Source organism: Oryza glaberrima, chromosome 2, assembly GCF_000147395.1.
Source record: "Oryza glaberrima chromosome 2, OglaRS2, whole genome shotgun sequence".
Lineage (NCBI taxonomy): Eukaryota > Viridiplantae > Streptophyta > Magnoliopsida > Poales > Poaceae > Oryza > Oryza glaberrima.
Genome location: NC_068327.1, coordinates 3,490,876 through 3,506,425, shown reverse-complemented (window position 1 = coordinate 3,506,425; position 15,550 = coordinate 3,490,876). Strand labels below are relative to the sequence as shown.

Sequence of the window (15,550 nt, the reverse complement as noted above, 5' to 3'; positions counted from 1 at the left end):
TTTGAAAATTAAAAGATTGTACTGTAATGTTATTTGGCATTTAGGGGCGGTTAAGATTGATGCCATTTTAAACATACCAAGGTCTCATCGGATAGCTTGTTTGGCTGAGGCTTGGGCTTAGGCTTATCAAACAAACACAGTGGGGCCCGCAAGTAAGTTGGATCATTACCCGCAAGTAAGTTGGATTATTAGGGGTGGCTAATTTGTGAACTCTCTAGTGGTTGTACATACTAGAAGATAAAAATCCCAATACCACAAACTAGGAGATACAAGCACCAGACATAGAAGATTCCTCGTCCAGCAAATTAATCAATTAAGCTGATAGATGGAATGGCTTTGTTTGAATTGAAAAAGGCTTATTTGGCTGATCAGCCTACGAATATACTTACCGATGAGGATCTTTTTTTTTTGTAAAGTTGCCAAAGATGTGTATACACTTAGTTTCTTGCCAAACTTTGATAAATAGATAGGAAATCCTACAAAAAAAAATTTATTTTAGCTACACTATAAACAACCATTTAACTATTTTTCACCCATACTCCCTCGATTCCTTTGTAGTTGGCAGCCATGACTACTTCATTTGTTCCAAAATAGTTGGCACTGCAACATTCCTACTATGCCATTTTCCAATTTTGCCCTTTGTGGGTCCAATCAGAAAGTCTTTCATTTTCACTAAAGCCTTGTTTAGTTCCAAACTTTTTCTTCAAACTTCTAACTTTTCCATCACATCAAAACGTTCCTACACACATAAACTTACAACTTTTCCATCACATCGTTCTAATTTCAAACAAACTTCCAATTTTGGCGTGAATTAAACACACCCTAAGAAGAGTCTATAGTCTGCTCCATCTTTCTCCATTCATCTCAACTGGGATTTGAGCAGCCCGGTAGGTTCTCATGGTTAGACACATTTTGGTGCCTGGTCATTGCATTTTCTATCTAGAGCTAGGGGCATTTTAGTAATTATCCAGATCAACAGTTTATTGCCTTGTGATATGTGCATTAGGCATGGCTGCCATCTATAAAGGAATGGAGGGAGTATATCAATGACATGTGGACCCCCTCATGATGTATATATGATATTTGAGTTCAATGGTAAATAGTTAAATATCTCGATGAAAGAACCTTTGGTGGTCTTGGTCACAATTCTCATGACTAGGCAATGGCAAAGGACTGGAGTAAATAAGGAAAAAAAATGAATGACTCGTGGTCTTAGTCGTCATTCCCCATGATTAGTCAATGGCAGCTTCACTCATTTCCCCATAATTGTGTAACGCCTGTTAGAGACTGAAGGATTTGCAGAGTGAAGGAGGAGAAAAATCGTTATGGTTTCTATAAAGACAATCCCAAAAATAGCCATGGTTTCTATCCTTTGGTGGTAAAAGAATTGGGAGTAAATGAGATAAATCGCCATGGTTTCTATAAATCTTTCAGTAATCTTGGTTCCCATGACTGTGCAACGGCGGCATCGGTGACTAGAGGATAAGAGAGTGAAAAATGAGAAAATGAGGAAGAGGGATGTGCCCCCCCCCCCCCCCCCTCAATTATATACTATTTTATGTTACTTCACTTCAACCTTCCCATCAGATGGTTAGAACAAAGCAATGGATGATACTTTCAATGTGTGGAATCTGTTTTCTGATTTAGAGAAGCAAAACAAGAGATGACACTTTCCGAATCCTATAACTAGTTTTATTAATTTGATGATACTTTCTAAAATAGACGATGAGATGAATAGATTGAACTTAGAGTTGGAGTACCATTCTCAACAGCCATCCGAATTACAGAGATATCAAGATATTGATCATGTAAATGATGCTGAAGTGAAACTACCCTAAATTTTTATTTACCATGACACGATGTTAGCAACCTAGTTCTTGTAAGTTCACAGTGTTGAGTTGAACGACTAGTCATGCCATTCTGTTGGCTTAATTTATGTATTAGAAGATTGATTTAGATGCATATTATTACAATAGAAAACACAATTAGACAAATAAATAAATCATTTATCTATTCATATATACATGGTACAATGTTGTTCCATACATCAATTGCATCTCATACAAATGATAATAAGTGTTCTATAAACATAACCAATTACTTTAGAAGGTTTGAAAAAAAAAATCAAATTTTAGGCAATAGAGAAACCTTATAAGTTGCTTCATGCTAGGTGGGTTCTGGAAGGAGAGGAGAGAAGGATGTCCACACAATTTGTATACAATATTAACTTGTTATTGTCTAACAGTTTTATTACATTCTCCGATTAATCGAATAGGCTATATTGCAGAGTTGGACAAATATTGTACGTTTGTAGGGGTGTGCACTGTGTGCGTGTCTTCTCCATGTAGTAGGAACAAGGGAAAAGCTTTTTCTTGATAGGGAAATGAAAGGAGCTATTTTCTACATATTTTCCTGTCAAAACACACATAAATTATTGTAGCATTTAAAATTAAAAATTAGAGTTACCATCTCAATCTATATATAAACCTAGGAGAACTGGTAACAGGAATTGGATGGAATTAGCGAGTTAGACCAGCTAGCGGTGGAGAGAATAGATAGATCAACCGAATTGGTAGCGGTGTCTAGATATGGAGCGAGGAGAGAAAATAAAGTTAAACTTTTTGTGAGAAAAATACAATATTAGCTCGGTATATCTTTAAAAGTAGCTCAAGATATGACGATCAGTTTCTCATATGTGCTTTATAAGGATGGATTGTATATGTACACGTTTATAGGGCCATAGGGGTGTGTGCGCGTGCGCATGCATTCATATTGTGTTTCTAAAAAACATAGTTAAAATATTGGTGGAGAAAATATAGACTTTGGGGGTAGCTATATTTATGGCGCCATATTTTTCATCAAAAAATAGTCGGTATGTATTTACATTGTAAGTCACTAAATTATATATGTAATTTTAGTGTATTTACAATGTAAGTCTCAAAATTACATATGTAAGTACTAAAATTACATATGTAAATTCGAAAATTACATACTAATTACATATGTAAGTGGGGTGTAAATGAGGTGTAATTACTGTGTAAGTGGCTGAAAAAAAATCGACTGTAGCATATAGCGCTATATTTCTAACAACTCCGTGTGTGTCCTCACCGTGTCACATGTCGTAGTAAGAGGCCTCACTGACCAGAGCGAACGAATTATCAGATTGCTCACAGCAAGCAGAGACCAGAACGAACGAATTATCACAATGTACAGCATATGAAAGAAAGCCATTGCCAGATTCTTCTTTACAAGGGAAAGAAGCCATTGCCAGATTCTTCTTTACAAGGGAAAGAAACTCTAGTGCTTTACATATCAAGAAAAAAGAAATGTGTAATTAAGCAATCACTAATCCCATATTGAAACACTGTTCTTGGAGACTGAGAAACTGTTCCTCTTCAGATGGTTGTCATCTACAGCATGCGAAAAGGAGCTCCTTTGCAGTCCATGTCACTTCTGCAAGATCTTGCAATGACTCTACTGTGTCTTTCTTCAGTGGGTAAAGCTTCTCCAAACATTCTGTGACAATGAAAGGTTGCCTTAAAACAATGAGGCTTGAAGCGAAATTGTGATGCAATCTTATTACGAGAAATGGAGCTTCCTAGTTACATGGCTATGGAAACAACAGTGTTCTGCTCTTCTTAGACAAGTTTATAATAGTCCATTGAAAGCATTTTTTAAAAAAAAAATCACAAGAGCAGTAAAATTTATGTACAGAAATGACTGTGTACCGACTGTATCAAGTTTGAAAATTGTAGCCTAAAGAAAGTGTGAAACTGTATGAGAAAAAAATTAAGAAATTCCATTTCAAGAACATGTTGGAGATGACCAAAAGAAACATACCTGGATGTCTCACAAGGTTCAACAGTGACAGTGAAGCAAGCACCCTCTCTTCCAAAACTCTGTCATAGCTTAGGCTATCTACAAGCTTAGTCGCAAGAATGGAGCAAGCTAAAGGCTGGAACGTGTTGCACCCGTGCAGCGGGGAGAGTGAGCTGCTCATCCATGTTACAGTGATGAGGCACGCTCGAGCCAAACTAGGGATTCCGTCAGATATGCAGTTTGACAGCGCTGTGAGGAACTTTTTGTTCCCACTGTTTAGCAACATGAGCGCAAGTTTCTTCAGCCGTTCTTCAACTATCTTTTCTTCTTCCTGGTAATTTAGACAGCATACAGATTAATAGAACCTAGCTTCAAGACCAAATTATAAGGTATGAACTATAGAATTTAGTTTTTTTTTAGCATGAGAACGTACCACCCTTGCACTCTTATCTTTGAATATCTCTGTTCTCCGGAAGGATTCGGATAGGGAGTCATCTAGTCCCGCTCTCTTTAGTAGCCATGCTTCCGCGATCGGTTCCCCTGAGGATGAAAACCTCCCTGCCAAGAGTAAGAGAGCTCGAGCACACTGTTCTTGCAACTTTCTGCTGTGTGAACCATGCTCCAAAGCTGCTACCATGGCATCAATCGCTTCCTCTCTGTAAACGCTGTACTGCGAAGAATCTCCCTACAAGAATACTGTTATATGGGGAATGTACAAATACGAAACATGTGGCTCGGCAAAGGAAGAAAAGATTTGTCTTTCAAGATGTTACCAGGAGATCAAGCTGGAGTAACATGACAGCTGCTAGAGGATGTTGGGCAATAGGAGCTTGTTGGAGATAGACCAATAGAATATGCATTGTATTCAAGCAGCCACCATTTTTCAGCTCCTTGAGGAACTCCAAAATCTGGGTTGTTCTGTTTTAAGAAGTTAAGAAGCAAGTTCAATTCAAAGGATGTTTTAGTAGACATGAATCTAACAGTATGCACCATTATCTAAAAAAATTCTAACGGTGTACACCTTATCAGAACTGTATAATCGTTGTACCTGTTAAGGCAGACTAGTTCACTCAGCAAGTTAAGGGCAGCAGAACTAGCCTTCTTCTGATTTCCTACTAGAAGTTGAACAATAGGTTCCTTCTTCAGATTATCAACTAAATAGTGTCGACAACTGCCATCTGCTTGGATACATGACGTCAAGAGAGAGATGCATTTTTTGCTCTCACGGGAATCACTGCCATCGATTCTGTTCATGAGCAGGTCCAAACCACCAAGAGCAATCATCTGCTTTGCATTCTCAACATTTCTATCAACGTCAAATCCCATAAGGAGCTGATCTAGGAAATATAATGCAGCTACTTTTGGAGCACATTTCACAGAAGACAGAAATTGCACCTCATCCCCGCACTCCAATATGTGCAGTACAAGTGGTATCCAGTCCAATGACAGCATTTGCTTAGCTTTAGGCTTCATCAAATAAAGTACTATAGCTGCCTTAAGGAACAACTCTTTGCTTCTCAGAAGTCTCAAGAAAACTTCAAGTTGTGGATCTGCATTAAGTACAATCTGTCTATTCACCTCATTGCTTAAAATCAACTCTCCGATAATCAAAATTGCACACTCCAGCACTAGATCATCCTTGGAAGTGAATGTGACTTCGAGAAGCCCTTGAATAAAGGATGGACATGACAGCCAAGTTCCAAGGTTTGGATCTTCTCGCAAATTTGAACATGCTCTGGCAACTTCTTGCACAGCATATTCGCACTGCGTAAGACTGTCTGAACTAGATACCATGGAAACTGCTCGTTCTAGATTCATTGTTAGCTCACTGCATTCTAGGTCTTTCTCGACAGACACGGCTTCCTTCTTTGGTATCTTAGGATGGTTGATGACGTTCCTGGTTAGATCTCCACGACACGAGAAAAGTCGGAGAGAATAGGATTTCCGTGGTGTTGGTGCTGTTTCTGGAATATTGCGTTCTTTCCGAATAACGGAATGCTTTTCTTGGAGCCCCATGTTACTCTGTCTACTCAAAACAGGCACAAATTAAATAACTTCAAGGGTATATACATTTACACGGGGTTGAACTATTCAGCTTCTATGGCAAATGAACATCAGAACTTATTAGCATGCTTCAAACATTAATGTCAAGGAATGGTAAATGCACCAGGTAGGCATAGGCTCTAAAGCTGTCGCAATTATATCAAAATGGGGCTGTTTCTCCTTACACCCGTTTGGATCTCTGAACTAAGATTAGAATTAAGAATTGAAATTGTGTTTCATATTCAAAGGCTGTTTTGATACTCTGAATTCAACATTTGACCCAATTTCGCATGTTTTGGTAATAAGTTATAACTAGAGACTAGCCCATCATAATTCAGGTCCAAGAATGAATATTATGCATCTAGTTTCACCTTCTCTGCATTTAAAATCATTGTAAAAGTGTCCCACTAAGAGAATAGGTTCAGATTGCAAGTATGTTTTTTTACAACATAACTCCCTTTTGTATTTGCAGCCACACTCTAGTCTAGTTTACTACAAAAACAATCCTTTTCTTTTTTGAAGAAAATGACTACAAAAAGAATCTACACGGATGAATCCTTGCCTGCTGCTTGAATTCTGCAATACTTTTGTTTCCTCTATGCTAGATAAGGATAGAATGCTAAGATATTAAGTTTAGGAAGATAGCAAAGACAAAATTATGTATTTCTACAGAAAGTGCACTTCCAATAGAATGGATAATCCAACCATATGAACAGCAAGATTCAGAAAAACGGTAACAAAATTTGAAAACCATTGGCACATTCTAAACCAAATTTACTTACTGGCGTACTTACTTGGCAAGAGTAAATCAAGTGAGGCACAAAAGACACGGTGTTCAGTTTACTGGCAGCTAGATACCGAATTAGGCCTAGGCGCCTAGCACTTAAATAACTCGAAATGCAGACAAAAAATTTTATTGTCCCCACACTAGAGAAAACAAAAACAATTCATGGAGCTCAACCAGCTGTCTCCTTGACACCAACTTAATTATCAGAATGCAATAAGTGACCATAATTTGTCTCATGTCTAAAACATGCTGGTACTAATTTGAGACTCCAAGAGAATATAAGCACAATTATGAGGCTAATCAGTGTACTGAAAGCAAGCAACTGTTGACTCACATGAGCAATCCTCCCCATCTTCAAGCAACCTGGATTATCCTCCAATTCAACATCAGTCTCAAGAACCAATTGGGACATCTCGTCATCTTCCAGCTTCGCATCTTTGACATCTTCCTGCTCCATCGCCGTGCCGAAAACCGCATTGTACCTGCAAAATTCAGATAATCTTGATACAAAATCACACAAAGTGATTCATTCCAAAAGAGAGAGAGAGAGAGAGAGAGAGAGAGAGAGAGAGAGAGAGAGGAAAGATTGCAATTTCTTTCACCCACAGGCCTCTGTTGATGGAGCTTCTGCGCAGGGAAGAGGAATGCTTGTCCCAAGCATCGAAATCTCCGGGCATGGAGGGCAATGGCACGGAGGGGGGAGGAGGCGCCTCGGCTCCTCCTGACTTGAGCCACTCCTTGTAGTAGATGGCGAATTGGGCGGTGCCGGAGTTGAGGTGATCGTTGTACAGCCGCTGCAGGGTCTTCATCCGGCGGCTCCGGTCGTCGGCGGCGAGGTCGGCCTCGGCGGTGAACCAGACCTTGAGGTGGAGGAGGTGGGGGAGGAAGACGTGGTCCCAGAGGTCAGGGAGGAGGTTCTTGCGGGCAAGGTAGGGCGCGTCGACGAACACCTGGAGGAGGTGGCGCGCGGAGACGTGGTCGTTGCGCTCCATCTTGTAGACGACGGAGAGGTAGAGCTGCGCGCAGGCGGAGAGGTGGGAGTTCGGGACGCCGCAGGTGTGGGCCTCCGCCGCCGCGGGGGCGGAGGTGGGAGCGGCGTGGCGCGGCGGCGCGTGGAGCGAGGCGACGACGCTGAGGAGGCGGATGGAGTTGCGGAGGGAGCGGATCTTGGCGTCGCGCTGCTGCGCCTGCGCGGAGGCGGCGTCGGCGGCGAGGCGCTCGATGCTCTCGATGCCCAGCTCGAGGTTGGCCAGCACGGCGTGGCCGGCGCCACGCCGCGACGCGGCGGGCGCGAGGCACGCCGCGCACTTCTCGCGCAGCCCGCTCCTGAACCCTTCGTCCTTCACGAACCTCCCCACGTACCCCGACAGCATCGCCACCACCGCGCCCACCGCCGCCGCGCCTCCTCCCCCATCGTCCTCCTCTTCCGGCGCCACGCTTTGCGGCGGCGGCGACGCGTGCCTGCCCGACCGCGCCCGCCGCGGCGCCGCGGCGAGCGCGTGGGACTCGCAGCGCTCCTGCTCGAGCAGGTCGCGGAGCGAGGACGAGGACGAAGGCGGCATCGGCGGCATTGGCGGCGACGTCGTGGTCATCGCGGCGGCGGTTAGTCGGCTTCGGCGACGCGGCGGCCAAGCGGAAGCATCAGCTCGCGTCGCGCGCGCGCTCTCGTAAATGGCGAGAGAGAGGAGAGAGGGGGTTAAAGCGTGGGCGGCTGGTGGGTGGGGCCCACCTGTCAGTCTCGGGCCCACGCGCGCACGCGCACGCGCGACGCACGCAGACGCAGCAACGCCAAGGGGAAGGTGACGGCCACCGGCTCGCTATTCCGTTTTTTCCCCTTAGCCTGAGCGTGTTCGTCTCTTGTGCCAACTGCCAACACACAGGGCGTGTTGTTTTCCTCCCATTTCCTAACTCATATTCCATCGTAAATGGTGTATCTTTTTTTTGAAAAAAAATATATTAAAAAAAATTAAAATTATATTAATTTATTTTTAAGTATTTTAAGTTAATATTTAACTAATTGCGTGCTAATCATTCACACCGTTTTATACCCAACACTTACGAAAGAAGGTAGCCTCACTTGTCTGGTTACTCCAAGTGATTATAGAACTAGTATTTGATAAGTACTCTCTTCATTTTAAAATATACTCCCTCCATTTCATATTAAAAGGTGTTTGACTTTTTTACTAGTCAAACTTTGTTAAGTTTAATCAAATTTATAGAGCAATTAAGCAACATTTAAAATATTAAATTAGTTAATATGTTTGTCTTATGTTAAAAAACTAATATATTTTTCTAAACTTATTCAAACTTAAAAAGTTTGACTAGGAAAAAAAATCAAACGGCTTATAATATGAAACAGAGGGAGTAGCAATTTAGCATGGGATGGGAAACATCCTAATACTATGGATCTCGATCTCGACAGAAGGCATGTTTCAAATCGTATCATTAGTATATATCTTTTCACATACTAGATTTCTATAATTTAGAATGGATGGAGTAACATATTTGATAGTATAAAATCCAGACTTAAGATATACTTTCAAATTTTATGCTAGCGACTTCTCAATATCTCTGCACTGTACAACCTGGAATTGAACTGTTCTATATGAATATCACCTAATATGTGTTATGTGTTTGTTTCTGAATTCTTGTACACGAGTCTAAAACTAACTACAATTTGAAATCTGAGGCGGAAGCTATGCTTGCTAGCTAGGACAATGTGCAGCTTTTGTCTTGGTTTCTTCACAAGCGAGCACATCCAAATCCTAGAAGAAACAAGCCTCTCCCAATTTTGAACTACAACTTGAACATCACGGCATGCAAGAACGTCTACGAATCTCCAAAAGATATGCCTGCATGCACGTAGGCACAAAAAGAACGCATACATTAACAATTTAACACCACATACCTCCATCGATCGACATGGGTCAATCGATTAATTTAACCACAGTAGAATTAATTTAACCACAGCAGAGCCATCCAAGTTAACATGTGAGGTTGGTTGAACTGTCTCAAGTCACCAATTTGAGCTGATTAACTAAGTGACTCGATGCGTGATTATGTGTGTGAGTGCTAATTAGTTAAGTGCCAAAGCCAGGGACAAGCAGCAAGTGGACAAACGCTGCAAAGGTAATGACCCTTTTGCAGATCAATATGCCTAGATGCTGATAGGCTGTTGGTGCAGCCAGGGAGACCATTTGGCATCTTGCCCAACTCAAATGGGTGTAGCTATTTATTTGTTCCAATCTTGCGTTTTGTCTGCTTGCTTGCTGGAGATCAGGTTTTTGCAAGAGCACTCACTCTTATCACTCACCCCATGCATGGAGAGCCAAGGAGAAGACACATTGGTCCCATGCCTTTTAACTCAAATGTAAAGATCCATAGTGACCACTACTACAGTAAGATAAAACAGTAGCACTATTCCATATCAAGTTACTACCTCCATCTCAGAATAATAAGAGATTTTATAGTTACATGGATAAAATCTCTTATATTCTACAACAAGGTAGTATTTCTGAACAAGAAACTATTCAGTATAGAATATAATGTAGTACTCTGTACATAATAAGTATATTGGATTAGGGGTGGGCATTCGGTTTATATGGTTTATTCAGTTTTGTGAAACTTCAGTGCGGTTCAGTTCGGCCTTTGGTTTTTTTTTATTAGGGATGAAAGATTCATGGATCAACTTGGGGAGAAGAGTATTGCAAATGCAAGATCTGTAACCAGTTGATACATGGATGCAAGTTGCAACGAAAACGACATGGATTTAGTGAGAGAGGTGCAGGGTTTTGGCCAAAGGAACAGTCGTACCCGTGATCCTGCAAGCTGCAAACCATCAGGCTATCAGGAATTCAGGATTACAATATCTGACCATTTGAATACCTGCATGCTGCTACTCCTCCTCTCTGCTCTAGCTAGATCATCTGGCTGGTGACACGGTGACACGGTGTAGTTGTACATTCACTGCCTGTGGTTTTGTTTTGTGGTGGTTTGATTTGATCTGAATGTGACAGAGCCTGTCCAGAGTCTTGCCATGATTGGGATTTGGGAGCCCACAGTTTTAATCTCCACCCACCGGCTTGGATTGTTCTCTTCATGCCACTGTAAATCGTAAGCCTCCCTGTAGTTTACTGAACTTCTTGATCCCTTTTTTTTACCTCTCTGCATGCGTTTTGGTCTGACAAGGATGATCTGTCCGGATGATGTAATTTAATGTGCCATTTTTTGTGATCTGGACTTTACACTGCAACCACCCTAGTAGTTAGTTTGTTCGGTAGAGGAGCAATTGCCATGTCCAATTGTTCATCAGTGTGTGTTCACCACAGCGCAAGACTGTAACCTGGACCAATGCAATGCAACATGTCCTTTCCACTGCCGAGCTGTATCCATCAGGTTGATTCAGGAAGCAGATATGTGGCTGTGTCTTGAGGTGAGATTTCCTGAGAGCGAAACTGTTATAAACATGTGGTCAGGTCAGCCAGTTACTGTGAGCCTGTGACTGAAACTTGAGCTCTCTAAGAAACCAAGAACAGCTTTGAGTTGCTGTGCCTTGCTGTGTCTGCTGCTACTCGACGAAAATACCTCAATGATTTGGCGATAATTGTAAGCACAGCTGCGTTGATGGGGAATGTGTCTAGCATCTCCAAGCTCTATTTGCTCCTTTGTAGTACAAGATTCTGGCTTGCAGGTTCTGCCACTAGCAGCTTAGAGGAACAGTCTTACAGTCTGGCTTACTGTGATAATGCATTGAGACTGGATTACTACCTTTGATCCACTATTTGCTGATGAGTTGCCTAAAAAGTCAAAAAAGAAATAATGGAAATGTATCAGGTACTAATAACAACCAAAAAAAAACTCGCAGTTCTGGTTGTCCTAGATAGTTTCCTTCTATTAGAAAAACAAGAAATCAAAAGCAGAGACAAATAAAGGTATACTTCTTTTAATAAAAGAGTGGCTAGACGGTAGAGTGTAATACGCAGGAGGGAGTACATGAGAAGTTTTCTTTCATTGATACTACTATCAAACTCCAGTCGGCAGTTGATGTTCACAGCAGATAAAGTATCATCTTCTTTACAGAGGAAAACAAAAGGTTGCAAACGACAACTTAAGTTGACAACTTGGCAATAACGGTCCGAAATGAAATTTGACGAGAATGTAGCTCAGACGCCCTATTTGCGAATGCTGTACAGATGACAAGATGCGCAGCTTGTAGCTAGAGTCCATATCAGATTAGCCAAAGCTGGGGCCCTTTCAAAAAATTCACTGTTTCAAGGATGATGATGATGATGCAAATGCTACGAGGATGATGGTCTTCTTGCAAGGGTCTTCAGTTGGTCTCTTCATCAAGTTGGATCAGCTTTCCGCTGATTTTCCTGGTGCAAGGATCATGATGTCAATATTAGTAGTAATTTCAAGTAACAGTAGGTTGCAGAGTATGATTAGAGCATAAGCAGGAGACCTTTGATGATGCGGTTTCTCATCGGACAGAACTTTCATCAGCCTTTCCTCAAAAGGCGTTGCGTGCCAACTGACTTTCTGGTCCTGATAACAGCAAAGCAACAGTGTAAGTAGGGCAAATAAGTAGTAAGTGCAAGGTATAGAGAGCATCGGATGAAAGTATTCACCTCCTTGTATTTGGTAGTTGTGTTTGGGATACCGTTACCATCCCACACCTTTGGCAACACAGGAGTAGGCTTGTCATTGTCCCAGTTCAGACCAGAAGCTGTAAAGATAGGCAGGTCTGTGAAAACACTATTCTCGTAGCATCTTTGCTTTACCACCTTGCCCTCCGTGTCACTTTGACTCCCACCAGCTGAAGATGGAGGCTTAAGCCAGCAAGAAAGGCTTGCAACACCCTTCCTCTCACTGTCTGCGTTGTATTTCAATTGATCTGCATCATCTAACAGCTTTCTGCTGTCATTCTCACTCTTATGTTCCTCCGGAGATATCACTCCTTGATCTTGCCCTGCAGTAATGTCATGAAATGAGAAGGAAGCAGGAGTTATTCGCGCTGTTTGCGTAGCCATTGAATTTGTGATGGACTCTTGAGGTTTCGCGCTACAATCTGTGCTCAAGTATCTTCTCTTTGGAGGATTGAATGACAGGATAGGTGAAGAGTCGTCTCTTAGTTCCATCCATTGTAATTTGTTCTCGATAGGTCTGAGGACAGGATATATGAATTGCTTGTTGGTCCTTGCACGCTTCCCAGACCTTAAAGACTCCTTATATGCAGTATTCAGTGTACCAGGAGTTTGCATATCACCTCTGAGAACCAGAGGGGTTGGGTGAGGTGAATCGCTTTGTTCATGTTTCAAAGCACTATGCTCATCACAGTTGAACCTGTATCACAAGAAAGGAAGAATTGGTTATGTGACCATGGTAGTGACAGTAGTATTCAATACTGTTATATTCATGAAAACTGATGGTATTTGTTTACCCTTCAGATAAGTTTTCTTCAGACACCGCTGCTCCTTTAAGCTCCTGCATAATGCATGATGTGTCATTAGTCATTACAGTATGTGTTAAAAAATAAAGATATCATAAGCCGATTTTAGTAAACAAAGATGCAGAAACACACTCCTTACCCCATTAGTTTCTTCTTCAGTGATTTGGTTTGACCCTTTCAGCATTTCTGGTGGGGTTTCTCCTATCGCACCACATGATTTCAGATAATTTGCCTGGTTATAGAGAGATGCTATGAAATTAATTTCAGTTGAATTGATTATAATGTCCCCGCAAAAAAAAAAAGAATTGATTATAATGTAACATGTATTGATGAAGTTCAACTGTTAAAGCAGAACCGTGAAAGTTAAAACATGGTATGGTCCATGTAGTGTGCCCAATGAAAATGCAAACCACATGTACATGTAGGACATCCATTCAAAGTTCTTTAAGCATGTGCAAGGGCGTTATACTAAATAGAAGATGTGATGAATGTTGAAAGTTTGCATCAATCTCAAGATAGATTTGATCGAGGCAACAATATATCTACATAAACCAATCATGCACATAAACCTACAGACAGCAAGTTGGGCATCAGTAAACTCTTTTATGGTACTTTGAATGAAAACTAGACACTGACAGCTCAAAATCAGTACAACATTATATCTGAAGAATATAATCTTAACTGATCGAGTGATCATCATAGAATTATAATCTACCGACCTGCAAAAAGCTCACTGCCTTCACTCTAGTGTAACTGTAGCATAATATATATATCTGGATACTAATACTGATAATCAGAGAATTATCAACTACTCCTATTTATCTCATCCATCTATAGGAGGTTAGTGCCAAAAGAACTTGACATGGTAATGGACTGGACAGCTGAACACTGATTTGTGACCTAACACACATTTGCAAATTCTTAAAGTAAAAAAGAGTAAAATAATTTGCAGTTTAATTTTGCCTGTGAGGATAGGTGCAGGCATGAAAATAGCTTCAGAAAGATTTAAGGTGTAATTTTAGCGGTAAATTCTATGCACATCGAGTGAAGCGCGACTATATTAAGAGCCAAATTTTGGACCTAAACAACAAAATTGGCAACCAATGTCGTTTTCGCATAACCTACAACTCAAGGAGAGAGCATAACCAAGCACCTACAAAGCTGCAAGGGAGTCCACTGGAAGAGCACATCAATACTACATAGGTGACAACACAATGAGATACACTGTAGATTACACAATCAGGTCCAATTTTGTTACTCCTCACCAACCATGAGGATCAATTTTGATATAAATCACTCTAGAAACATTGGTGCTTCGAGATATGCCACCCAGTTCTGATGAAATCGCCACACAACAGTAAAAACAGGTAGAGAAGAAAACGTTGCAGCTACCTCTCGCCAGAGCTCCTCGTCGACGCTTCCGCCATTTCCGCGATCCCCATCCAGCGTCCCGCTCGCTTCAACCTCTGCAGAGAAATACCAAATAAACCTCCGTACACCCTCAGCTCCGATCCGATCGTACACAGCGAAAACAAAAAAAAAAAAAATTGCAAAGGGCATCCAGTTGAAAACGGAAGAGAAAACCCACTCGTCTCGTCGTCCAGGAACGCCTCCCCGATCCGGCTCTCCCGCACGAGCGGATCCTGCAACAAGGCAGCAAAAATCATCACCACACACACACACACACACAGAGACGAAGGGGTGTCGGATCGGGGAGCCGACGGGGGCGAAGGGGGCTGTGGCTTACGCGGAGGCTACCGGCGGGATCGGATCCCGCGCCGCGGAAGCAGGAGAGGAAGCAACCCATGGTGCGGCCGCCGCCGTCGCCACCGCCGCCGCGGAGGAGGAGGATGAGGGTTTGGAGGAATTGGAGGCGGCGAGAGAGAGAGGAGAAGAATGGGGAGAGGAGGAGAAGCGGAGGGGATTTTGAATTGAATGGAGACGAAGAGGGAAAGTGGATGGGGAAGGACAGGGGGAGATTTGGTGGTGGGCCCATTTTCTACTTCTTGTTGGGCCTGGGCTTTGGATGGGCCGAGTACGATCGTTAGCCTTATTAAATTTATTCGAAAATTTAGTAATATTAACAATATCAAATTAGTTTTATTACATCTAGCGTTAAATTTATATTTTTAAAATAATTTATTCTGTGTTAAAAATACTACTATGTTCTACTTATATACTCTGTTAAACTTTAACTATTTGACTAAGAAAAAAGTTAAAGCATTTTAGAATATGAAATCGGGGAGTACAAGGACAAGAAAATTCCTCACATACCCATAAGTTTTCACTCAATCCCTTATATGCTCATGAATTTTGCTTCATCCTCTGCATACCTCTGAGTTTTTATTTTGATCCCTTCTATACCCTTGCCTTGAGTTTGACTCCAAAAATAACTATATTACCCTTCGCTTGTACTTTATGCTACCTACTTTAAAAACATAAGTCTCGTTATA

General features: G+C 41.7%; 2 protein-coding genes across 2 annotated transcripts; both read right to left on the bottom strand.

Annotated features, from left to right (window-relative positions):
• Positions 1 to 3,041: 3,041 nt before the first annotated feature.
• On the bottom strand, positions 3,042 to 8,641 carry LOC127764267 (putative E3 ubiquitin-protein ligase LIN-1). Its single transcript, XM_052289120.1, has 7 exons — positions 7,256 to 8,641; positions 6,984 to 7,131; positions 4,868 to 5,841; positions 4,593 to 4,737; positions 4,253 to 4,504; positions 3,841 to 4,150; positions 3,042 to 3,516 (listed from the first exon to the last, which is right to left on the bottom strand). The coding sequence occupies exons 1-7, from the start codon at positions 8,239 to 8,241 to the stop codon at positions 3,407 to 3,409; spliced, it is 2,925 nt and encodes a 974-aa protein (XP_052145080.1). The 5' UTR covers positions 8,242 to 8,641; the 3' UTR covers positions 3,042 to 3,406.
• A 3,035-nt stretch (positions 8,642 to 11,676) lies between these two features.
• Positions 11,677 to 15,012, bottom strand: LOC127761727 (protein JASON-like). The gene is made up of 8 exons (XM_052286057.1): positions 14,845 to 15,012; positions 14,686 to 14,740; positions 14,490 to 14,563; positions 13,237 to 13,329; positions 13,089 to 13,132; positions 12,277 to 12,991; positions 12,111 to 12,193; positions 11,677 to 12,024 (listed from the first exon to the last, which is right to left on the bottom strand). Exons 1-8 carry the CDS (start codon positions 14,902 to 14,904, stop codon positions 11,979 to 11,981), a joined length of 1,170 nt encoding a protein of 389 aa, XP_052142017.1. The 5' UTR covers positions 14,905 to 15,012; the 3' UTR covers positions 11,677 to 11,978.
• Between the last annotated feature and the right edge of the window lie 538 nt (positions 15,013 to 15,550).